General features: G+C 34.6%; 1 protein-coding gene across 1 annotated transcript in view; it reads left to right on the top strand.

The window, feature by feature from the left end:
• Window positions 1-25,299, top strand: part of Mip (Myoinhibiting peptide precursor) — a 434,384-nt gene extending 409,085 nt beyond the window's left edge. The window contains exon 5 of the mRNA XM_069830320.1: window positions 21,899-25,299. Within this exon, the coding sequence (XP_069686421.1) occupies window positions 21,899-21,954 (56 nt within the window). The 3' untranslated portion in view covers window positions 21,955-25,299. The remainder of the gene's footprint in view (window positions 1-21,898) is intronic.
• Window positions 25,300-27,900: the final 2,601 nt, after the last annotated feature.

Below are 27,900 nucleotides of genomic sequence, written 5' to 3'. Positions count from 1 at the left end.
CCAACATTCAAAAGAGACACACACATGAATATCTACAACAATTCTCTTCGCAGACAGAACACGTCCGCGTCCCCTGGATGTTTACAAAACCTGAGGTTGATGGTTCATCCAAGGCTCTTTCTGCATTAGGAATCGTCAGTCTTTTGTTTGTTTCATTTCTTGCAAAAAAGATTGTGCTTCAGAGTTTGAACTTTATAGTTCAGGAACTTCTATGAACTTGTGGGCGTTTCCTCGTATTTATTTCATGGGCCTTATTTCCTGCTCTGTTACTTCGCGATAATTTTAATTTATGAAGTGCTCATATACTCATTTGCGAAAGTTTAACGGTAGCCCCAAACTTCTTAATGTTTACACAATAACGTGCATTTAATATTATATTAATAACACACAGTTAAACGATTAAATATCAACTTAAATTTTGCAAAATTTTATAATGAAAGCAGAAATAATCACACATAACTTGTTGCCACCAGTCAGCTACAAACAAGAACGAGAATCTAATCTTTATACCTCACTCGAATGCATGAAGAAATAGGTCCTAAGAGCTGTTGCTTGCTGTCTTTTGCAAAAGTGTATAACTAATGGGAAAACTAGGTAGTGGGCTTTATAACATGCTGGGCCTTAATACCCTCAGGTACCTTACTAAATGAAATATACTAGTAATACTGCAGAAATGTATATATAAAATATTTCAAATTTCGTAAATTGTAATAAATGTTTAAAATTCTCTCTTTTCGACATATTTTATCCTATTTGTCGACAGAATCGTACATTTTGCGTACTATCCGCGGGTTGGATGACAAATTATCGCATTTGTACGATCCAGATCATACGGTTGGCAACACTGCTGATAGCAAACACTTCTGGACTAGTTTACAATAATTTGTTTTGTTAGTGTCAAGGTTTCATATGCACAAGAATGACTATCACTTCATAAAACTTCAGTAGCATATTATCCTTTCGTGTTTTGCCTTTGTATTCTAATAACTGACATACGCACAGACCTATTTTACAAACTGAAAATTTCGTTTTCTAAATCGTAGTGTATTTCGTAACATACACCGCAGCCTGAATAGTTATGTTGTGCGACCGTCCCTTAGGTCGCATTACTTGCCAACCGGATGGCTGCTGTGTTCGACTTCTGCTCATACTTATCAGGATTTCTGACACCACCATTTTACTCAATAATGGAAACGATTTTACTGGAAGAGCTGGAGCTCTCAGGATACTATAGGATAACTACATGGTTACTGAACTTAGTTTGAATTGGTTGCAATTTTAAACTCTACTTGATTTATTATGATTTACAAAATGTACAATTAAGTTACTTACAAGATATTTCTTGTGCTGACGCTGACCCATAACGCTACCGTCTGCTTCTTCACCAAAAAGACTCCCGATTAATGCCCTCCGTAAGTCTCAACTAACTGCCAGAATCTCCTCACCAACACTTTTTATGTTTCGTTATCGGTTTCCCGCCCGGGGTACCAACCACGCCATCCACCAGGTGAGATGGGCTTAAAACCCGTTTTGATTTTACGTGCTTACAGATGTCTTAATCAACATTTATTACAATTAATTCGATTCAGTGCAATATAGCGATAAGTCGCTTTGATGAGACTACGCGTAAGAAAAGAGTTCGAACAATGCGTGATTTAATTTAACCAATTGAAATGCATGCTTTGTTCTACTCACCAATGCGATTAGTCCAGCAATGATCTGTGGCGTAAGAATACTTTTATCGTAGGCAGTGATTTACCACACGCGCGACAAAACTCTATAACGCTGGCTAAGCATCTATTTACTTCGCAAGCTGTGACTGCATTGCGCGTCTTAACCATGTATTCCGCTGACACTGTTCCTGTTTCAAATTTAATACTCCACAGGAAATCATGCTACAGGGCGCTCTTTAGCTCTGGGGCATAACATAATTTGCTCAATTATGTTGTTATTTAAATTCACTTTCCCTCTTATTGGCTGTTTTACATAAAATATTATAGTCACGTCGCTGTTATTTCCGGCGTGATTCCTCCTCTTTGCTTACGCCTTAGGAAGTGAAGGCTCTATAAAGTCTGGGTAGGTAGTATCGTTCGCCATTTTTATTCTTTCATTGTCGAGCTACCAGACGAGGAGTCTATTTGCCGCAACGTCAAACATTATCGTGCCGTAGCTCCTATGATAATAAATCAAACACACAGTAATTGAGCAAATAATTGAGCGGCAAATAACGTCCTCGTGTTTTTTTCTGCGAACGCCAACGAAAGAGCCAAAATGGCGGGCTGTTTTTATCGAACCTTAGAAAGTGCATAATGCCACCAGCAGCGAATCACAAGACGCACACGTTTAAATGCAGCCGATGTACAACGTGACTGGCTGCCGGAAATAAGAGCAACGGGACTATAGCTTTGTTTTCTCTATAGGTATATTTTAATTATAGCTGTTAACTTCTTTGCCAAGTGAATTAAGTAATTTGCCTCACATTCGATCCCCTCAATACAAATCTAAACATTATTTACGAGCAATCAAACCTCAGTTACTCGTATTTCAATGAGAATCCCTCAACTGACAGGGCTACTGGGGGTATCATTACAAAGTTTTGGACAATAAAATGAATTAATTTTTTGTAAGTATGTCTCAATTGCTTTAATGTTCCTAATATTGATCTTGGAATAAAAGTGTGGCACGATCTTTATAACAAACGAAACCCAAGAATGAGTTTACTTAAAAGTTTTATAGAAGGAGTAATTTTTTATTCTAATGACGTCACCTAATTCCTGTAATTACAAGACCTCTATTTCCGCTCCGGAATCTAGGAATACGGTAATGGTTGGTCTTCCATTATTGATCAAGGCGTGCAAAGCGACTGGCATAAAACGAGAGCTTGTGCCTACTCTTTGGATAGTATAAAGAAACTATAAATTATTGTTCCATATGTACAAGCGAAGGCATGTCATTATTGGCTACCTAAATTACGTCATCTCTATGCAAGTGTTCCAATTTGTCATCTGCAATATCTTCCTTGTTTAAATTTGCATAATAGGTAACCTTCTAGCATATTAGTTTCCAAGAAGATTTGCAATACAATGGCTGTCATCTTATGGCGAACAATTTATTATTTATTATTTAAATTTAAATATACAGAATACAGAATATAATTACAAAAAAAAAGTAGGACAATTTATGAAAAAAATATATATTCCAAAATTATATAATACAAATATAATATAGGCTGATGAATTCATACACATAGGCAATAAATGTATTTAATCAAATTGAAGACATTAACGCATTTCTAATTTTCTTGTTATATGTTAGTGGGTTACATGTTAGAAGTTCTGGGCTTAATTTAGCTAAAGAATTATACAACCGAGGGCCAAAATTAATGCTAAGCTTTAGACCAGCAGATGTGAAACATTTAAGTTCTACTAATGTTGAATTATTATTTCGTCTTGTGTCATGATTATGTGCCTGTAATGTAACTTAGTACAGTACGATTTTTATGATACAATTTTAACACAGTATACTTATAAATTTGTTCAATATTGAATATATTAAATTTAGAATAAATTAATTTAGCTGGATAATCAAAACGTTTCTTCAAACAAATTTTAATTATTCGTTTTTGTAGTAAATTTAATGGACTAAGATTAATTTTTGTACTTCCACCCCAAACAATAATACCATATTGAATGATAGACCGAAAAATGGCCATAAACATTTCGTAGAACTCTAATGGGTAAGTAGCATCGAATAATAACGAATTTATAAATTGTTTTACGAAGCCTCTTACAAAGATAAGTAATGTGATGAGGCCATTTTAAACTTTGATCAATAATGATGCCCAGATATTTCACATATGTGGCTTCTTTCATTGGTGGACATTTACAACTTTTTCGATCTAAACTATTTTCACTGTGTGTTATTAGTCTATATTCATCGCTTATTTTTAAATTTTGAACACTGGTAGATGTTAACGAAAAAGGAACTAAGGTTGATTTAGATATATTTAAAGAAGGGAAGTTGGAATCAAGCCATTTTTAACAATATTAGCACCTATATTAGCATTTCTATATGCTTCTTGCCCAGAAAACCCACTGAAAATAACTACTGTATCTTCAGCATATGAATATATAGATCCATTAAATATTTCTAAATTTATATTTAGCAAATCATTAACATATATTAGAAATAAAATAGGTCCCAAAATTGTTCCTTGCGATACACCTTATATCAATATATTTATATTCACTAAATGTGTGTCATTTGTCTTCTGTTACTAAAATATGATTGGAATAATTTTAAAACTATACCTCTAACTCCAATAGTATGTAGTTTGTCCAAACCATTTAATAATTTAAAGCAGCGGTCATCAGAGCACTGCACTCTCGGGCTAGCGTCTTTTACCGCGTCTCACAGCACCAGCGTGCATTCGTGGCTGCTGGCGGGTATGCTTCCTCCTGCACGAGGGTGTATGTTGTCATGCACTACTTACCCGTAGCCCATTTCAGCGAGTGCTGACGACCACTGATTTAAAGTAAAGAACAACATTCAAAGTAAAACAAGTCTGAAATTGAATCATTCACTCCAATTAATTTTATGTATATGTTATTATTAAATAAATAAATAAAAATAAAAAAAAAATACTGAAATAATTGAAGTTCGATTGCTGGTAAATAATGTTTAGATTTGCATTGAGGGGATCGAATGCAAGTGCGCCCACAGGGGTTAGCCTTTTCTTTTTATTCTTCTCTACGTATTCGGTATATGTTTTCTCAAACTCTCGGTAAACCATTCAACAAAAGCGAGTGGTTTAAACTACGAATGCATGCGCAAGGTAATTTAGATTTCAGAACTGGCTATTTTTCATGATCATTTTTCTCTCTCTTCGTCCGTCTGTTTCCTCTAATTTTCTAACCATCTTACTACTACTTAGTTTGGATCCTGCGGACTTCCTTGATCCAATGTGAGGCAAATTATTTAATTCAGTTGGCAAAGAGATTAACCGCTATAATTTAAATAAGTATATAGAGAATGTATTCATTTTCTCATTTATTATTATTATTATTACTGTTATTATTATTATTACTATTATTATTATCATTATCATTAATTGTTTATTGTTTCTGTATTGCTATCTTTTTATATTTGCTAATGTTCTTGTACTGGTTGAGTGGAAGAGGAGGTCTTATGGCTTTAACTCTGCAAGTAGAAATAAATAGGCCTATATTAAATAAATAAATGTATAAATAAATAAGCAACGTTGTAACCAAAATTTTTGTTGACTAACTTTTGAGTTAAAGATGGAACTACGTTATGTCTGTTCTCCTGCATGCGATGGGAAATTTTCTTTTTGTCTAAGCCCTAAATAAAGTAGGTTATTTTACGACGCTTTATCAACATCTTAGGTTATTTAGCGTCTGAATGAGATGAAGGTGATAATGCCGGTGAAATGAGTCCGGGGTCCAGCACCGAAAGTTATCCAGCATTTGCTCATGTTGCGTTGAGCGAAAACCACGGAAAAAACCTCAGATAACTTGCCCCGACCGGGAATCGAACCCGGGCCACTTGGTTTCGCGGCTAGAAGCGCTAACCGTTACTCCATAGGTGTGGACCCATAAATCAACAGTTGGTACCAATATATATATATTTTTTTAATTACAGATTAATATACTAATTTTTACAATTTTTACAATTCTTTTACTCTCCTGTAAAATTTTCTTTTTGTTGGTTACAACGTTGTTCGTGTGAATGATTAAATTATAACAACATTTTGCTAGTTTGCAGAATTAAGACAGTCACTTAATAACAGTCAGCTTATAAGAGCTAGGATCCCTTGTCTAGCGAGTACAGCGACAACCCTCCCTCACCACTTATACTGCTGACGTGTTCGACACCTTCAGCCTTTCAATTCTGCTACTGTTCAGTTGTAATTCTGCTCGTGCTTGCGATATTCTTCCCGCTCATATGGTAGGTATATGTTAGGTCCATTTTCTCGTAAGTTCCTTCAGCGAAATAGTAAAGAACGGAGCGAGACAAGTGGCCAGCAAGCTTGGAGCTTACATAGATTCTTTCTCACAGCTCCAAATTTCCTTGCAAGGACGCGCGATCGCTTACCTTTTCATGGTTTTTTCTCCCATTTCCCCTTGTACCATCATCATTACACTTATTCCTTTCTTTAAGCTCATCTTTTTCTCAATTGAGGATTCATGTCAGTCTATTAACTTTTTGTTCCTCCTTTTTCCGTCAAATTCCATTGTTATATCACGAGAATCTGACTGACAGACGCATCTACAGTTCGCAAAGCAGACATCTTGGCTGAGCGAAAAACGAGTGTTAATTTTATCTGGAGATATCTCGACGAAGATCGGAGTTATTGTATATGTAGAAAATATATTAATTCACACAGAATACCTGCTTTACAACTCTTTCGAAGAAATCCATGATACATATTTGGAATTATCTTAAGAATCAAACGCCATCTGCTTGGTCTGAACCCATGATTTGACAAATAATATTTCGAGGAATTAAATATTATGAAGGTTAGTTCCTGGTCACCTAGACTTTCAAGCTACCGCTATGAAATAATTTCCATGTACCCGGACGTGATTACACCTAGGCAAGAATAAGCTAAAGTGATTTCCAAGGATATTGCGAGTGTCTTACAAACAATAACAAAAGATAAATCAAATAATTCCATTAAGGTTTACTCGAAATACTTTCGAGAGGCGTATCACCTTGGGGGTAGAGTCTAAAACACCAAGAAGCATGGAAGAAGACATCCTTAACAATACAGACTGGCCAAGAAGGAATGCAGTTTCATCCTTCCTACTGAGCTTTGCACATGAATGCTTGGACAAACATTTTCACTGAATCGATATCAGCCATGAGCCATATTGTACGTTGTGCGAAGAAAAGGGTGGACAGAATGCACTGTGTTATATCCTCCTTCTTTAGTTGAAAGACGGAATACAACCTAGTCTATGTTTATAAATGAAGAGTCAAATGTGGAAATGGATCTGTTACTGTATTCACCATTGAGAACATTTTTTTTTTAGATTTTATTGAAATTGTTTATATAGACCTACCAATGTTACAAGTTCTGGGTTGCGTTTAAAAAATGAACATTAATGTGTGATTACGAAATATTAACTGATGTAGGAATATATCGTATTAAAAATACAGCTAATACGCTCGCAATTAAAACTGGTGTTATATAGCGTACACACAGGGTTCAAGTGATGTAACTGTGTGGATTGAAGGGGGCAATAGAATACATTAAAATAAATGAAAACATTTATGCGTTTCTAAGTGTGTGGTTAATTAGAAAAATTAAGCTGTAAATCTCCGTAATCTGATAACAGCATATCGCTGACTAAGATATGATATGATATGATATGATATATGTTAAATGTTATGTTTTATTTAACGACGCTCGCAACTGCAGAGGTTATATCAGCGTCGCCGGATGTGCCGGAATTTTGTCCCGCAGGAGTTCTTTTACATGCCAGTAAATCTACTGACATGAACCTGTCGCATTCAAGCACACTTAAATGCCATCGACCTGGCCCGGGATCGAACCCGCAACCTTGGGCATAGAAGGCCAGCGCTATACCAACTCGCCAACCAGGTCGACGATATGATCTGATATGATATGATATGATATGATATGATATGATATGATATGATATGATATGATATGATATGATATGATATGATATGATATGATATGATATTTATTCCACCAGCTTACATCGGTTGTGATGGTCCTTCACATTTCTGTATACAGTGCATCAATAATCTTCTGCCTACGTTTTTTTTTTTTAAACATCCGGCTATTACATATAAATGAACCTGATCACTTTCCTATGGCGTCACTCACCTCTGTTTCCCTCCCTTCTTTTTCTACTTACCCCTCATTTCCCAGTTATCTATCTTATTCCTACTGATCTAATTTAACTAAATAATCACTTCTCTCAATTCCTTAGTAATTGTTCCCAACATTGTTTCCATTAAGTTGAACTCTTCCATAGTTGTCAACTTATTTATTCACTTGAATCACTAACGTTCACTGACCACTTATTCCCACTAACCTAATCTGTATATTTTTAGACGAAGTAGTGTCTACACTTTCATTATATTTCCATTCCCACTTTCTTTATTATATTTGTATCACTCTTACTTATTATCACTCCCTGGTTATTACTTGTATCTTATCCTTCATCACTATTATTCCCTTGTCTTACCGTATTTTCTGTCACCATCACCATTTTCACTTTATCACTTTCCTATGTTTTGTCACTCATGCACCAACCAAGTTATAACTTTTCTGTACCTTACTTCTTCCCATTGACCTACCTCTATTCGGTGTCGCTAATGTTATTTATTCCCTTCCAATTCTTGCAGAATCTTGACTTCTTATCCTACTTTCTTCTTCATCTTTCGATCCCTTTTGTAATTGCTGACCCATATTATTTGTTCTGTAGAATACATGTAAATAGAGAGGTTTAGATTAAGCCCATGATTCGGGATTTTCTCGATCTACACTATTAGAACTTAGTGGGACTCCATAGCGCGCGATCAGTGGGACGTCAGGTTTACGAGTAAAACAACACATCAAGTCTATTTGATTTATTCGTTCATCCATGAGGCTCGCAGATATAGAGTTCACTTAATTCCTTCATTATAGTCTTTTTGCTCTCTTCTTCTCTAATTTCAAGGCTTGGCTTTTATCCTGTTCCAAACCAAAAGTTTTCTTTAGAATTATCCCCTCATATATTTCCTCGGTTGTCCACTATCTCGCCTTCCATTATTATAAAATGCTTGCCGTTGTCTATAATGAGATGCCATCCTTTCAATAGACTGTACTCTTTTTGATTCTCTGTAATATCATTTACCACTGTTATTGCAGTCTTTATTTTGATACTCTGTAATATAATTTATAACTCGACTGAGGCGAGTGGAAATGCGGGCGTAATGTGAACTATCGCGATGACGTTATACGAACGCAGGATAAGTACAAGTGGCGCTCCGGATTGCAAGACTCCACTGGCCTCTGTCGAGTAATACCACTGTTGTTTCAGTATTCTATTTCCAATTTTTTCGCTTGTGATCAAATTGAAACCTATTAGTGATCTCATAAAACTCATCTATGACGTTTCAATTTTCTTTCTGTCATTCTGGTACAATACCCAACTTTCACTTCCGTACAGTGAAATTACTTTTCATATAATGTTGTGAAGAGTCAATGTTATTTTAATATTATATTTTTCAAGTACCTCTTAGGGATCACTCCACTAAAAATGACAACTTTTTTCCTAATCATTTTTTCAACCCAATTTTCAGATCATGTTTACTATGTAAAAGACTAACAAAATGAAAATTTTAACTCACAAATCTTTTTGGCTCTTTATTCTCTATTTTTTCGACTTTTTATAAATATTTTCAAATCCAAATTTTCAGTAGAAGATCTCAATTTTTAAGGTTCCTTTCTTTTTGGTTACATTCACAAGATATAGAGAAATATTTCTATGTATTAATTTTATGAAAATGTTATTTTTTTCTATAATTCATGAAAAATATTAATAAAATAAACTAGCAGCATTTCTTAAAAATTAAATGTCTATAAACATAAATGCATATATATTTTTTTATTTTGTTACAACGAAATGAAAGATAAAATTTAGTACACGCGTATAAAGCCCATATTTCTGATATATCATGAGGAAAGTAAAGAGAATATAATATTGTTCAAATATAAGAGTCAGGATAACGCACTTCAGCAATCAAACAAGAAAACTCTCTCTAATGGCTCAAATCCTATGAAAATCTTGATAACATACTCATGCATGCAAGCAAACAAACAAACGCAGCTAACCTTTCATGCATCTTTCCTTCGATGTGAATTTAACGAGTTCTCCGCGGGGAGGCGCGCGTGACACTATAAACAGTTGAATGAGACGTTGCGACGAGCGGCCAGGCTAATTTCCTCTCTTCCTTCCCAGTTTTATTGATGTCCTGCCTCGGTGATGGATTGTTTTGATATTCCCGACACGGCGTGACGTGATGTGACGTCACCTGCCACAACAGCTTCCCGCAAGACGGACGACGACGACATATTATACGGAATAGGTTACACAAAGAGGATCTTTCACGTTGCTCAGTGTTCCAGCTAGAAGACAGAGCGCCCCTTCGTTAGATTTGAAGAGATCCCCAAGAAAACGATGTAACGTAAGCTGATTTTATACCAAGGAAACAAATGCTAAACGTTTGTTCGCTTCGGAAACGAAGTGAATGTAATGCCTTTTTTAAAAATGAGATGGAAACTTTCCAGCAAATTGAAACCCCTTACTTGTTATGCTTTCAGGAACGTACCAGTATTATAACCTGTAATATAACCGAGCGTTTATTCCTCTCAGTTACAAACTTTCGAACATATACCATAAATATTACTATTAAAAACTAACAGATTTATAAATCTCACTGTTCACGTGACTACATCTGACAGCAATGCTACAACGGACGCATTGTTATCTTTTCATTGCTTGACGTCATTGTTTCCTGTTGCAAATAAAATGTGACATTTCCCGTTTGTTCCTCCTAGTCCAGGAATTACACAAACCATGAAATGAGCAAAAAACTTTCCGGAATTTGTAAACACTAATGCAGCTATAGAGCAACACGAAATTCAAGAATCTTCCTCTTAAGTCTGTATGCTGCAAATTGCAAGACATAAACATACTGCCATCTATAGCTTCTACCAAAAGTTTAAGGACACTTCTTGACAAATCATGTTTCACTCCTGACTTTATACTTACGAGAAACGCCCTGATCTTTATACATTAAACAGGGAACAAATTCCTGTGAAAAATTCAAGTTTTCACTTTAAAGCCAGTCTCTCTATCTTTGAAACTGTGGATTTTATAGCAATTTCTTTGTTATGAAAACTTATTGAAAAATTAGGTCTACATTTTTTGTGGGAAAAAATTAATTACTCCATAATGAATGAATGAATGAATGAATGAATGAATTACTCCAATTTTTCTGTTATGAGAACTTATTGAAAAATTACATTTTTGTAGGAAAAGAATTAATTAATCCAGAATGAGCTTATTTAGATCAATGAAGTTTGGGATAGAGTTAGACATATCTGAAGTATTTCTTGTGCAATTATCGCTCTTTATTTTAAAAATTTGTGACAACTCGTCCACGCATTGTAATCCAGATTTCTTCTTTCTTTTATTTAGGAAAAATTGCAAGTTAATAAAATTCTCTTGAATTTGAAATTCGCATCAAATTCATCAGGAACCGTCACTGCCATTTACATGATAACATTGGCGGTTGGTAAAAACCTATCGATGGATAACCTTTCCACACGTGTAACAAACTCCACAGCTGATGAGCTGTGGAGTTTGTTACACGTGTGGAAAGGTTTGATCTATTCCTTGAAAAAAAGTTAAAGTAGGTCAAAATTCAGTGATCGTGGACATGAAGTGACAGATAATTGTAATGTGGAAGAATAACATGAGATAAATTCTAACTCCATCCCAAAATTCATTGATATAGCCCAAGTACATACATTCATACTGGAATAATTAATTTTTTTCCTACAAAAGTGTAATTTTTCAATAAGTCTGCATAACAGAAAAATTGTTATAGAATCCGCAGTTTGAAAGAGAGTGAGACTGAGTTTGGAGTAAAAAAAAATCATTTTTCACAAGCATTTGGTTGCTGTAGGCCTGTAAAAATCAGGGAGTTTCACAGAAGTATAAGGACAAAAGTGAAACATCTATTTTGAATGTGTGTCCTTATACTTTTGGCAGAAACTATAACACTATCTCATGACACTTCCTTCTGTTACATAAAAATGTAATTTTTTCCCGTCAGTACCTCCAATAAAAACGTAGGCTCGTCAAAACAGAACCACAAGAATTTATTACAAGAAAGACGTCTCAACTTTCTCTGCACTTGCGTTCATTATGTAAGGTGGCCAAATTGTCTTTATTATGAGTAGCGACGACTAACTGAGCAGTAAGAGAAAAAGACTCTGTGAACATATGATTTGCTTGAGCGTCGACGAGTGAGAAGAGTGAATATTAAATGCTGCCTGTCAAATAAAATGAGTAAAGTAAAGCAAGATTGTAATCTCAGCCCATATCTATTCAAAAAAACACACACATAAATGATATTTGAGATATTATTTACAATGCTAACTCTCATTGCCCAGTCATTTTCAACAATACGGTGCCTGGACTACTATCCGCTGAGGATTGTACCATTGCTTCTTTCTCGATTATTGGCCTTTCAAAATGCTGCCTGCAAACACTATTTCATGACAGAGAAATCAGGAATGATTAAATTTAATTTAGAAATTGCCACAATAACGAATTAATAGGAAGATTTGTTTTATTGGGTTATTTTACGACGCTGTATCAACATCTCAGGTTATTTAGCGTCTGAATGATATGAAGATGATAATGCCGGTGAAATGAGTCCGGGGTCCAACACCGAAAGTTACCCAGCATTTGCTCGTATTGGGTTGAGGGAAAACCCCGGAAAAAAACCTCAACCAGGTAACTTGCCCCGACCGGGATTCGAACCCCGGCCACCTGGTTTCTCGGCCAGACGCGCTGATCGTTACTCCACAGGTGTGGACTAATAGGAAGATAATGAAGTAAACATTCAGCTATAAAGTGGGGTAAAAGTTATAGGCCTAATGATTATTTTTTTTATTTTTAGTGGGTTATTTTACGACGCTTAAACATCATCTTAGGTTGCAAATCAAGCTCAGCACGAACAGGGCATCAAGTTGACGATCACTGTATTAGAAAGACAGTTTATTTCAGAATGTTTAATATTACACGAATCTACTGACACGGAAGTTCGTCCAGAATATAACTTACTAGACACCCATTTGTGATATAGTCATGCTACATTACAAAGGTCACAGGACAGATTTTGCCTCTTCTACTGTATAAAATGGCGATCACTACTACGTGGCGTGTCAACCAAACTTTTACTCCTGCCGCGTCTGTGGTCACAGTGCTGGCGCAAATGAATTATCAAAGTCGAGGTAACTGAAGAGTCATAGACAATGTCCTAGATTATTATATACCCAGATAGGTCGGGCTTATAGGTTTTGAAGTTAACAACTTTTGTCAGGGTTACTACGCTGCCATCTAGTTATTAGATAAGGAGTCACGTCATAATTCCCATTTGAATTTCATTAGCGACTGTACTGCCATCTCGTGTTTGTTTACGGCGGACGGATGGCGATCCTGGCGGTTGTTCTCTTCAAAGTGCTGCCGATTTTAACAGAAGTATGAGTTATCTGTTACATATATGATCTAGGACAACGTGTGTTTGATTTTGTTTTTAGTATTGCCATTTATTGCAATTTTTGTTTCATATAAAAATACCATTATTATTGCTTTTTCCATAGACTTCTTGTTATTATATTATTTTAGTTTATTATTTAAGATAAAATAATTTATTGGGATTCGTCATCAATTGCTACTTACTCACCAGACTAAAATTTTTTTTCGAAACATTGTTTTCCAAGATAGACTTCACACGGTCAGTAATAATGGAAATACAAATGATGTTACCTTATCCATTTCAGACAATCTCTCTCTTACACAATCAATATTTCCTTTCTCTCTCTCTCTCTCTCTCTCTCTCTCTCTCAGTATGCATTTTTACGCGGTCAATAAATATGATTACTAGTATGCGATTAAAGTGGTAATGGACCTTAAAGCTCATAAATAACGGACAAAAAGCTTGTGACCCAATAATTTTAGCAAATGCATTAGGAAAACATAAAAAAATAGTGGATCACGAAATAGGCAGTGAAACGTGATCAGTATAATGATATGGATATCCTGAACTGAATAAAACTGACCGTAAAGAATAACTTCAAAAACTGTTTTCGGATGAATGTCGAGCATATACGAATACATGCATGACAATTTCTGAAAAGTGAAAGGTTCTTCTAATTAGAGACTGATAGGACATTTCAAGATCTGCTGTAATTATACCAACAACAGCAATTTTTATGTCGAAAATGAAGAAAAAATGAGGAGAATAGTATTAAACTTTTTTGTTTGAAATATCTAAAAAAAAATAACTCCCGAATTCAATGACATTACTTACGGTTCACTCTGTATATATCAGAGTGCTGCATTGGAGTTAAATCGCTCGCTTTAACTCGGTCGAGTGTCGCACCCTCGAGTGAGTTACGATCGGTCGTGATACGCTCGTAATAAATAGAAGCACAGTACAAGATCATCTCACCGACATGTCTTATCTTGTATGGAAGGCGACAGATAAGATACACATATGTTTTGCTCACACGGTAAAAATAAGGCTTTATTTTCTGCGTTTATGACAAACGTTTAATGGAACAGTCAATGGAACGTACCAAAACAGGAACATGAAGTTATAAATAAAATAGTATGAAAAACTTAGATATACAGTTATTATTGCTAATTAATAATTATTCAATATTCGATTTACCACATATATAATATGATAGGTCCATACATAGTGTTCCGCCTATACTGCGACAATGTAGAAACGTTTTACAAAATATTATTGATATAGCAGTAGATTAATAACAATATTAACGTCACAGAAAATATAACAAAACGAATAATCATGCTGCACAACTGTTACAACGCAAAGATTGATACACTAATTATTAGAGGTTATTATTATTATTATTATTATTATTACTAGAAAACTTGATACAGTTCTTGCATTATCGTGATTGTGTTCTCCGTTTATAATAATTACATTTACATCCAATAACATCTGTCAGATGTGGCAAAAACGAAATCACTCCTGTGTGTGTGGGGGGGGGCAAAAACATTTACCTACAACGTTTATATTATATTTTAAAGCAAGTTTTGTAGTTGTACTATGGAGAGTTTAGTTAAACACTGGAAAGTTTTGAAATTATAAACATCTACGATGTTACTACACAGTTCATCACTGTAACAAGAACGAATGTCTAACGCTCGGCTTATACCGTTCGAGGATTATCGCTCGTGACAATTTTACCCATCATGCATGTGCGCTACCTATCGGATTATGCTATGAACTACTTCGCGTAGACCTCTGGTATATACACTAAAGACGTAAGTATATAGGCCTACTGGAATGAAATATTTTCATTTACATACTGGAAGTGTCCATTTTTTGTTTTGTATATATATATATATATATATATATATATATATATATATATATATATATATATATATATGTACAGTAGTGGCAAAAAAAAAAACAGGACCGAACCTTGTAGCTGATTTCAGAGCACGATAGTCTGGTAACTAAGACTTTCGTGGTTCAAATCCTGCCTGAAAAGGAAACTTTTTTTGTTCCTTATTCAAATTTATTCCCAATACTTTTCGATTGCCGGTAAAATTCATGTTATGGGAATAATAAGTTAATTAAGTAGTAAAATATCGCTGCAATCGAAAAGTATTGGGAATAAATTTGAATAAACAACAAAAAAAAATAAATAAAGTTTCCTTCCCAGGAAGGATTCGAACCACGAAAACCTTAGCTATCAATCTATCGTGGTCTGGAGTGAACAAGGCTCTGAAATCAGTTACAATGGTTTTTTTTTTTTTGCCACTACTGTACATTATATGCGTCATAAATGTCGTCCTTTTGTTCCAAATTCTTGGAATAGTTTTAAAGAATGTGTAGCATGCAATTTTGAACTAGGCAATAAAATGTGCATATATACTGAAATTCGTCTCTTAATAATAAAACACGATTATGAATTTTCCATACTGCAAGTCCATCAATCCGACCTATACAATCTCAATATTAGTGACAGTGTTCAAAATACTGTCAGTATTACGGATCGTGCGAGTCCAGCTTAAGGTGTGAGTAGTTAATACTGTTATAGCGAGGGCATCTTTTCTAATAAGGACGGATGCACTGACAATATAGAAGACAGAAGAGGCCGTAGCCACAACGTAATAGTATCCAGAGCCCTCTGTTCCCACACAACGTCTGAAAGCTTTGCTTCTCTCCAAAGGGACTGGGCTTGAATTACAATAAAGTTCAAACTAAGCGCTCTCAGGTCAGACTCCGCTTCGAATCCCAGAGGAGGAGTGCGAAACCCACTAAAGCAGTGGTTTGCTAGAGCTTTCGATTCCGGGAGGGGATTCCAGTGTCTCTGTGTTCTTAACTTTATTGTAGTAATGGAATAATACCGAGAAATATATTGTAACCAAACTCTCAACTGTGGAATCATTTGATTTTAAATCTAAATTATGGCAGCCAAGTATTTCGATCGATAAAGTGACTGGCAACGAATTGAAAGATCACGTATTCAAAACCAGACAACATGTGAATAGCGTATTTTTCTAGAAGATTTCGGACTTTTTAGGTAATTGGTTATGAAGAAGGTTTTGAGTTTAGCAACTCTGTGTGAAAATTTAACTGCACCAATGTGTAGAAACTACTTAAGATTCAACTCACGTTGATACTGGTAACTATCGGTCGAGACTTGGAAGTGTCATCTGCTCTTTAGCGTCCGCTATATGTGGCTACTGAATTATGAACCAACAATATTCCATGTTTTACAACCATGTCTGGGATTTAATTGCTCCAACTGGTTTCATTCTCAGGGCGATAACTATCGGTTGAAGCTTGGAATAGTCGCTATTCCCTGGAATTGAATATACTTGGCTATCTTAAACTAGACTAATACATTATTAATTCTGCAATTATATTGTGGTATTTAATGTCTTCGATGATTATGAGCTAAAAGGTTCTTCTTTAGTATACTAAGTATCGATTGAAACCTGCAAGTGTTTTCTACGCTCTTGTGTCATTAACGGAGTTCGGGATCTCCTATATTATTTTTTTTATTTTAGTAGGTTATTTTACAACGCTTAATCAACAGGATATTTAGCGTCTGAACGAGATGAAGGTGATAATGCCGGTGAAATGAGTCCGGGGTCCAGCACCGAAAGTTACCCAGCATTTGCTCATATTTGATTGAGGGTAAACCCCGGAAAAAACGTCAACCAAGTAACTTGCCCCGACCGGGAATCGAACCCGGGCCACCTGGTTTCGCGGCCAGACGTGCTAACCGTTACTCCACAGGTGTGGACCCTATATTATCTGTAATGTTAAATCTGCCTCACTTCATTACCCATTTTCTCAGCATCTGCCATTTATAAGTTATCCTAACAATATTTTTCTAAATGAGAACATGAATTGTTGTCATGTTATTGAAATTGCGTGATATTATAATAATTTAATAAAATACTTCAAAGGAAAAAGCATTTCTTTAGTATTTATTTATTTAACCTGATACAGATAAGACGTTAAGACCTTCTCTTCCCCTCTACCAGGGGATTACAACTACAATATGAAGAATACAATTACAATTAGAATTACAATTAATATTAAATTTACAATTACAATAAAAATCAAAGTATGAAAAGATTATCTGATTAATAAAGACTAGACAGTTTATTGTAGAAGTTGAGAACAAAGAATTTTTTTAATGAAGTAGGTACAAATTAAACCTATAATAATAAAATTGCTGGTCCTGTCCCAACTTATAACAATAAAAACGTGTGCCCCGTGTAGAAGTTTTTCGGCACGTTAAAGACCTCCAAACCTAAATTAGAACCTTTGGAAAAATTTCTCCTCTCTCGCGTCCTAGTAATATCTTAGTTACATACTATGTGGCGTTTGAGGCTACGAGTTTACTATTTGTCCCTCTACACCTGTGGGGAAATAAGTGTAACTAAATTCCTTGTAGATACTGAAACTTTCGTCAGGGGTGTCTATTTTCCGGCATCCGAACGCTAGGTTAATTTTTATTTTAGTGGGTTATTTTACGAAGCTGTATCAACATCTAGGTTATTTAGCGTCCGAAAGAGATGAAGGTGATAATGCCGGTGAAATGAGTCCGGGGTCCAGCACCAAAAGTTACCCAGCATTTGCTCGTATTGGGTTGAGGGAAAACCCCGGAAAATCCTCAACCAGGTAACTTGCCCCAACCGGGATTCGAACCCGGGCCACCTGGTTTCGCGGCCAGACGCGCTGACCATTACTCCACAGGTGTGGACCGCTAGGTTAAATACAATGATGAATCATTAAGTAGAAGAGATATTTGTCGACCCAGAAAACGCTGGCATAAACAAGATATATACAGTGTGTTAATTAAGTATGAAATATTGCTAATAACCAGGGAAAGGATTTATATGTAAATACATATTTACTTATAAAGCTAATATAATTTATATTTTGCATTATCTTTATGTTTCACAATGTGTAGGGTTGAAAAATCCTACTTTTATTTTCCATATTTTTCCATATTTTAGAGTTTAGTACATATTTTCGTTAATTTCCATATATTTTCCATATTTCATATAAAACAGTCCATATTATATTAGGTTTAACAATAAAACAAAACAAAATTCCATTAACTTTTAAAAATACATTTCAACAATAGAGATTTAAACACATGTTCAGTAATCCCTTTAACATCAGAGTTATTTGAAAATTAGCAGTCCTATCAACAATGGGAAAGTAAGTTACAAAACTGTATTAATTTAATTTAAAATTTTTAACAGACTTCAGTTGTGCAGCTCAACAGTTAAATGCCAGTCAGAGTACACATAGGTTCAGTTTTGTAAATCATACTATAAAGACGGTAAATATGCCAAAAGTACGTCATTCAGTCAATTTAAAATCAAAACTAACAAGTTACATTTCAGAATTTAAAGAAGATGGTTTATCAACTGACAATAAAATATTATTTTGTAATTTGTGTCAGTGTGCAGTATCATCTACACAAAAGTTCCTGGTGCAACAACACATTACAACTAGTAAACATCAGGCCAACAAACAACTAAATTCCAAGCAGAGACAATTGTTTTTAACACAACCAACAACATCGAATGTAAGATCTGAGTTTAACATCGACCTGTGCCGTTCTCTCATCTCTGCTGATATTCCTCTCTACAAACTAAAGAATAAGGTCTTCAGGGAATTCCTTGAAAAATATACTCAACATACAATCCCGGATGAGTCAACACTTAGGAAGACGTATGCTCCATCCATCTACGATGAGACAATACAGAAGATAAGAGATGAAATTAAAGATAGTTCAATTTGGGTTTCCATTGATGAGACTCCCGACAAAGAAGGTAGACTTGTTGGTAATGTAGTTATCGGTTTGTTAAGTGAACAATATTCTGAACGAATTCTTTTACATTGTGATGTTCTAGAAAAGTGCAATAACAAAACTATAGTTAAACTGTTCAACGAAGCTATGGGTATCCTGTGGCCAAAGGGTATTATGTACGATAATGTGTTATTCTTTATTAGCGATGCTGCCCCTTATATGGTCAAAGCTGGACAAGCATTATCTGTTGTATATCCTAAATTGACTCATTTTACTTGTGTGGCGCATGCATTTCATCGTGTGGCAGAAGTGGTCAGAGACAATTTCCCTAAAGTAGATTTGTTGATTTCATCAGTGAAAAAAGTATTTCTCAAAGCTCCCAGTAGAGTTAACGTGTTGAAAGAAATGTACCCTGAAATTCCATTGCCACCAAAGCCAATTTTAACTAGATGGGGTACATGGCTAGAAGCAGTTGAATATTATGCCGAACATATAGACTCTATTAACAATGTTCTCCTTGCATTGGACTCTGAAGATGCAGTCTCAATTGATACTGCGAAAACAGTTACCTGTGACATAAGTGTGAAGAATGACTTAGCTCACATTCAGCATACATTTTCATGCATCATAAAAACGCTCAAAAGTCTCCAAAATAGGCACCTTTCACTATCTGAAAGTTTTGAAATTATAAATAGTACTGTGGAACAACTGAATCGTGGTAGAGGTAAAGTTGCAGATGCAGTAAGAGCTAAGGTGGACACTGTACTTTCAAAAAACCCTGGATATGAAGAACTACAAAAGGTTGTTGCTGTGATGAGTGGTGAATCAACAGTGAAGATTAACTTGGACTTATCCCCAGCAGACATTGTGAAATTGAATTATGTACCAGTTACTTCTTGTGACGTCGAACGCTCTTTTAGTCAGTATAAATCTATCCTCAGAGACAATAGAAGAAGATTCACTTTTCAGCACTTGAAAGAAATGTTTGTAACCTATTGTTATGGTAACAGACAATAAAAATTGTGTTTTGTTGAAACTACATTGGAAGATAAGGTACGTCCATTATATTTTTTGTTTAGTTTGATTAAAATGTACCAATATTTAACGTACATAGTCATTTTTTTATAATTTTAAGTCAATATTTAATTCCATATTTTGGTAAAAATCCATATTTAATTCCATATTTTGGTAAAAATAACTACATATATATTTACATATTTCATATATTTTTAGTCCATATAAATCCGTTCCCTGCTAATAACTCTTTATATATTCATTTTATGAAGAAATACAAAAAAAAAAGTTGTTGGAGATATCGAAATAAAACTTATAGCTGTGGTCTCACAAAAGTATTGATTCATGTACAGGGTGTGGCAAAAAATAACATTTTTTTAAAATATCAATCTATATTAAATTTTACATATTTGAAATCTCCATTCAATTTTACATACAAATAGAAGTTTGAAAATGCTTTGATAATGTAACACAAAATAAATGTGTGTATTCATATGGAGTAGGCCACGAAACAAACAAAACAATAACCTACCTAACTGTCTCAGATAATGTTTAAAACTATAACAAATGTTCAAAATGGGAACCATTCACGGACAAGCAATGTCCCAGTCTATCACGAAAGCAGTCTAGTGACTTTCTCACAGTTTCAGAAATGATCAGTTGTATCTCATCACTAATCCTTAATTTCATATCTTCAACACTGTTCGGTCTATCACGATACACCCTGGACTTTAAGTAACCCCACAGGAAGAAATCCAATGGGTTGAAGTCAGGTGATCTAGCTGGTCATTCAATGTGTCCTCTTCTTCCAATCCATCTACCAGGGAACATTTGGTTGAGGAAATTCATTACTCTTCTACCATAATGTGGAGATGCACCATCTTGTTCAAACCAGATGTTCTCTTGACACACACCAGGAAACAACTGTCTAAAAGCTGGGATAACATCATCTTGCAGAAGCTATTGATAATTATCAGAGTTCAAATTTCCGTCTATGAAAAATGGACCAATTTTGCTGTTTCCCAAAACCTGACCAGACATTGACTTATGTTATTGTTTTGTATTTTCATGACCCGCGATCGGTTGTTTTTATTGGAATGCAGACTTCTGATCCCTAGACCAGTCTCTTCCATGAGTCGCCAGTTGACGTACGAGGAATGTAATGGAATGATAATGGAATGGTGCTGATGCCTAATGTAGGGAGATGGTAGATGCCCGACGGAAGCCCCAACTGCGAACTTGTCCCCCACAAGTTTCACTATGGATTTTCAAATGAAAAATTATAGGCTACGCCGGGATTCGAACCCGGACGCTTTAGTGACAGCCCGAAAGCCATAGTTTGGGTTCGTTGTTGTTGTTGTTGTTGTCGTCGTCTAATGCCAAGCGTTTGACAATAAAGTCATTTCACCTCTTGCACTCCAATATTTTTCAAAGATATTATCATGGTCAGCCACTGAAGCACAGATTTTGAGGTGTTCCGAATCCATTTCTTGGTTTGAGTTGCACAATGGGCAATTAGGGGACTGATATATTCCTGTTGCCAATCTAAATGCAGCTACAGACGATTTTCGTGGTAAATCGGGAATTAACTGTGGATTATGATGCAGAGAGTTCCATTTTTTCCCTTGAGATTGTGTTATCAAATTCGGATTCGTTTGATCACCTGACTAACGGCTTCATCTTCAGTTTTTGTGACGATCTGTTTTCTTGTTGTTTCAGGAGAGACCGGCATCAAGGAAGATACAGGCAGAGTAGCGGCAAGTAGTGAGGAATGAGAGAAGAATTCCAGCGGTCCACTTCCGAATGCTTTCGACTCATCACATACGAGTCTGTCCATTCCTCTAGCATTCTTCACATGTAATTGAAAACACTTGAGTCTCAAGACAGCGTTCAGAAAAAGTTAAAAACATCTTACTACCCACCATTACGTTCAGTTTCATCTTTTTATGAAATGAAACAATACCAGTCCCTGTACAACTTCTCTTAACTGAGAGACAAGGTTCTGATGCTGTGTGGTATAATAAATATAGATATGGCAATTACTACATTAAAAATAAACTGTATATATACACATTAAGTATTATTAAAGATATGTGAATAACCTGCATTATTCATAAATTCTATGGAGTTATAATTTGAGTAATAAATGTTTTAAGATACAGAAGTGTATACATTCTTGAAATTCAGAGAATACTGTGCTACATTCAGAAAGGTGAGGTAAGAAGGTTAATAAAATTTACTTTTAAGAGAATCAAATCATATCAAAATGTGACTAAATGTGTTAACTGTTTTAACTACAATAACCATATATTAAGGAATACAATCAACTTAAAATACGCATACACAAGTTCTCAATTAAATACTTAAAAACAATATAGAACATTTGGAAGGTATTTGATAAATTCAAAGCTGTAATTTACAAAATAATACGTTGCTTATTTATGTATAATAAATATAAAATACAATGCAAATACTTGCGAAATCTACTGGTTTTGGATCTAATTTGTGTTCTAAATTAATTTTTCTGCGAAATATTGTATCTCTCATTGCACTGTAAAAATGCATAATAATTTCGCAGGAAACATTCCATTAATTTTAAATATCAGTTCATTATCTAATTCAGGACTGTGCTGAACTGATCAAGCTCACATTTTGAGAATGTTTAATGCGGTTTTGATGTTGACAATGATAGTATTTATAATACAAAATTCCATATTCCAAATTATTTAAGTTTATTTCGATTCGTCATACGTAACAGGTATTCAAATCCATCGATACAGGTATGTTGTGTAACCACAGTTGAGAGTTACCGTTAAAACACGGTCCAGAGAACTGGAGGTTTAGTTAAAAGTATGCTTTTTACAATTCATTTCGGGAGTTTTTCAGATAACTCTTAAGATCTAGTTGAATAAATATTTATTTTTCAGTCAATGACTTATAGTATAATATTTAAGGATTTATTCCTTTATATTACATTTGATGTTTTTATAAACGTTTTCGTCGCCCAGCGGTATCATAAGATAAAACTTTATAAATAGGCAATATTTTAACCTCAAGTTTGTCAATACATGTATAGAAAGCAACAACTATCGCTAAGTAAAATAGATAAAACAATAAACTAGAAGTAATAGATAAAATATGTGAGAATACAAATATTTACAAAATATATTAGCTACGGGGTTTCACTTACATTTAAAAAATGTGTACATAATTAGTCCTATTAAATTATATTGGTTGCCGGTAATGTAAGTGAAAGCTGACTTACAGTGTGACCCATTATATTTGAAATGTGTAAAGTTTACATTCGTTGTTTACCCTAAGTAAAATTGTGGCATATTATTGTGAATGGAAAAAGTTAATTGATCTATGTTGGATTGGATATACAACTGTGAAAACCCGTAATATATTTTGTAAATGTTTGTATTCTCACATGTTTTATCTATTAGTTCTACTTTATTGTTTTATCAATTTTACTTAGTGATAATTGATGCTTGATGTACACGTATTGACAAACTTGAGGTTAAAATATTGCCTATTTACAAAGTTTTATCTGATGATTTCACTGGGCGAGGAAAACGTTTATAAAACATTAAATGTAACATAAAGGAATAAATAATTAAATACAGAAAAATAAACGATATATTATTCAACTAAAAGTATGTTGTTTTATATAGGCTTAAGCAAGTTGGTATTCAAAGTAATCATACATCATATTTAGGTCAGTGGTGGTTCTGTTACTTTCCGGATATGTGTGCAAATAATTATAATTTCATTTGGAATCTCTTATAAATGCTTTATTGCAATTCAACTAAAATTTAATCAAATTACGTAATTAAAACTGCACAGATATTACGTTTCGTCTCCTATATAAACTACGTGAAGGTTATGTGATTTTTATTAACAAACCTCAATTTAATTCTTTTGCGTAATACCATATAAAATGAAGTAAATATAGTGAATAACTTTAAATTATAAACAATTCACGTGGTAACTACATTCTCAAAATATAAAAGACTACTCTGAACAGTCTTGACATGTGTCAGTAATTCGTTACTGATGTTAACATCAATTATCCAAAACTCATCATCAGTGGCATTATAGCCTATTCCATCAACATAGCCTACAACCTGCGATATCCTATTGTTACTATTAATGTAATAATAAGGTTTACACAATTCATTAGCATATGCTCAATAAGAATCCATTGGTTGCTATAGGCCATTCGGTATCTCGTGAAAATTTTCTGCGCGTCAGGGGAAGAAAAATGTGGACTGAGAAGTTTCTTCCCTCGCTACACTCCTACACATAGCAAAGGAGCTCACTTACCCTCACCATAAGGTTCTTACTATATGCTACGCACACGCAACCATTTTGGTTTCACGAGATAACGAATAACCTATATCTCGCTATGACGAAACCGGTCTAAGCCACGATCTTGAAATGTCAGCCGCATTATAGATATAAAAAGTGTATAATTATTCTTACTGATCATAACATATTCGCTTGAAATTCGGTTCGCAATATTAGCATAATATCCACTTATGTTAAATAATTTTCAAAATAATATGATATGAATTTTAAAACAGTCTTCATGGAGACCCGAACCACCACTGATCTAAGTTACGATATTCTGCGTTTGAATTTATCGGCAATAAATGCCACAAAGAGACGTGAGAAGTAACTTTTAATAACGGAATGAAATTCTAGTTTTCCTGCAGTAAAATTATGAAGTGAACACTTTGAATCCTTTAGCATTGCAAATGAGATGTTAACTTTACTCTTATGGTAACTACTTCGCTACAAAGTTGTATTCAGTATTGTTCAGTGAGGTGTTGCAAGACTTTTATGGGCGCTGTCAGCATTGTACTTATTTTACGAAATATGAAGGAGCACAGTCGTTCTTAACTTATTAATTTGAACCCATATACTTTTAAAATAAAATAAAAAAATGTATCAACATCTGTAAAAGTTTTGATGTACTGTGCAACAGTAAAAACATCTCCCCGCATGCTAAAACCTACATGAATGATTATTTATTTTAGTTATATCTCTAAACATACCAAATCATGACAAGAAGCCAGTTATATTTTGTGTTAAATAAATATTTATAATTAAATCAATCAACAGTGTTACATTATTTTACAGAAAAATTTATTAACCGCTTATATAATTAAAATATTAATATGCATCTTTAACATCATGTAAGTTATTTCAACAATACAATCGGAAAACAAATTTTATCGACGTTGAAAGAAAAGACATAAAATTAAGCAACACAATTTCAAGTAAAACAGCAACAAAAGAAGAGAAGGATTTAAAAAAATTCTACAAGGTAATGTTGGTACCCTTTTTTTTTTATTACCGAGAAAAAATGCTGAGAACAAATGCCTCATAATATAGGTAGCAAGAATCAAGAGCTTTTATGGCTGATGTGGGACACAGTTGTAAATGAAGAAGAAAGCGCGCGGAAGGTAAGAATTAAAAATATTAATTTAAATGACTATCGAAGCAATACAAAATTGGTTATTCAACTATTGTGAACCAGCTACGAGGTTATTTAGCGTGGCTGGAATTATGACAAGATAATATTTTTGTGAAAAGAAACTAAGAGATCCCCACTCATTATCTGCGACTTGAACCCACTCCGATTATAGCATCGAATCAGGAGATTAGATTCTCACTCCTGAGCATACAGAAATGACTGTAATATATATATACACGTGTATATACAGGGACATCATTTTATTTTTATTCAATTTTTATTTTACCTGAGTTTTTTAATGTTCTTCACTCTCACCTCCTCTACTAATAAACTTCCAATCGTCCTCCGCACAGAACCAAGGCCGCATATGCAGTCAAAGCCGCCTTACGGTCACAGTAAACAGTATTGGGTTAGTGAGTATAGTACGTTCCAGAAATATGTTCGCGTTTTTCAGTGACGAAAGAGCTTCAATATTGAATCATATTTTCGCACAGGTACTGTCGTCCGTTTGCCTACGTGGCATCCCGTTTTCCCCCCACCAACTTCTGCTCGCCCATCTGTAAAGGCTAGTGGTTAGACTGTCTTAGCTCTTTTCTGAAAACATTAATTTCTGTTAGGAATTGGACGTCTACGTAATATTATACAACTGTTTATAATAACGTAAATAAAAGGCCTCGTTAAGTAATTAACTGTTACGTGATTTCCTCCCTTTCTACGACCCTGTGACAAAATCACTTGGACGGACAGTAGATAGCATGTCTGAGTAATTTTATATTTTCGGATCGGGCATATGTGAAGATTGAATTTACAGTACGTAAGGTACTCTTTTATAGAGTAGGTACAGAGTTATTTCAAAATGAGTTACTAGTACGAAGGAAGAAACTGGTCATTGGAATTAGGTACAATAGTCTGTAGTGCGATAATATGAACAAAAGAACTGAAGCCTTTATCGAAATGAACGGCCACCATTTTCAAAAATATGTTTAAATATGCGTATTATGATTATTTTTCAATTTAACTTTATTCTCTAAATTGTACGGTAATGGGCTGTAGACAGTATAATATACACTGCATAATTAATATGTCCGCATGGACAGCTCAGTTCGTGAGTAAAAAACACTTATTGTTAATACAGTATTGATTTTGATTAAAGAAAAACTTAATGAAAATTATCAAACTCTGAATCGCGATATTTCCTAGTTTACGTAAATGGATGAACTACTTTTCTTCCCTGCTATACCTAGTAAAGTGATTTGTTTGTATATTACGTCAGTATCATCGAACTCCAGTCGTGGAAGGAGGTAGCAAACGGTGTTTTCGGATCTCAACCGTTCATCCAAAGCTATAGCCAGGTTAATATTAGAAATGTTATTAAAAATAAAATTATGTCCCGGTACATGTGTGTACCAGGTGTTTCAGACCACCTGATACGCCTTTTTTTCTCGAAAACTATGTGATAATGGTTGTTCATAAAAAAATTGTGTAACCAAAACCTGTGTAAAGAATCGATTGGTGGTAGTACCATTTCCCGTAACAAGCCGGAAGTAGGAGTACCTGTGGTCAACTTCCAAATTTGGAATGAGAAAATGGGTCATTGAAGGGATCATTGGAAACTTCCACTGAAACTTTTTTTCCTAACTTTTATTGTTTACTCACAAAGCAACAAAAATGGTATCTTCTGAGAAATGCTATATGTTGCTTATGTACGTACAGTCTCATAGTAAGTGTTCAAAATGTACATCACCATTTGTTAATCAATGTTCTGATCACCTCCTAACATCCGTGATATGTACTTAGTTCGACGTCATAACTTAACTATCTAATAAATTAGCCAAAGTGGGAACTGAAGCCACGGACCTGGGATCTACGCAGGCGGCAATCAATGTATTAAAAATGTATGTATATTTAAATAGTGATTTGCTCCCATACATTCAGGGTATCTCAATGTGTCTTTGACATGAAAAGTTACAAGTATATTGGTCAATGTTGTTCAACATTTACGAAGTAACTTTCGGTCGAATACAACTCACAGATTAAAATACTTTAAATTTGACATTTGAAGTGAAAGGGGTACAGCATTGTCATTTCGAGCAGCGGAACCGACAAAGTTCACGTTGAGTCACTCACCGTGTCGAGCAACTGCTTGTTAACAGCTTGTTTTGAAACATTCTGAGGATCATGAAACAATGAAAGTAAAACTTTTGTTTGAAATTTTAACGCCAGTACTTCGTATAAGCTG

The sequence above is a fragment of the Periplaneta americana genome, chromosome 1 (assembly GCF_040183065.1).
Source record: "Periplaneta americana isolate PAMFEO1 chromosome 1, P.americana_PAMFEO1_priV1, whole genome shotgun sequence".
In the NCBI taxonomy this organism is placed as follows: domain Eukaryota; kingdom Metazoa; phylum Arthropoda; class Insecta; order Blattodea; family Blattidae; genus Periplaneta; species Periplaneta americana.
This window is presented reverse-complemented; position numbering and strand designations above follow the sequence as displayed.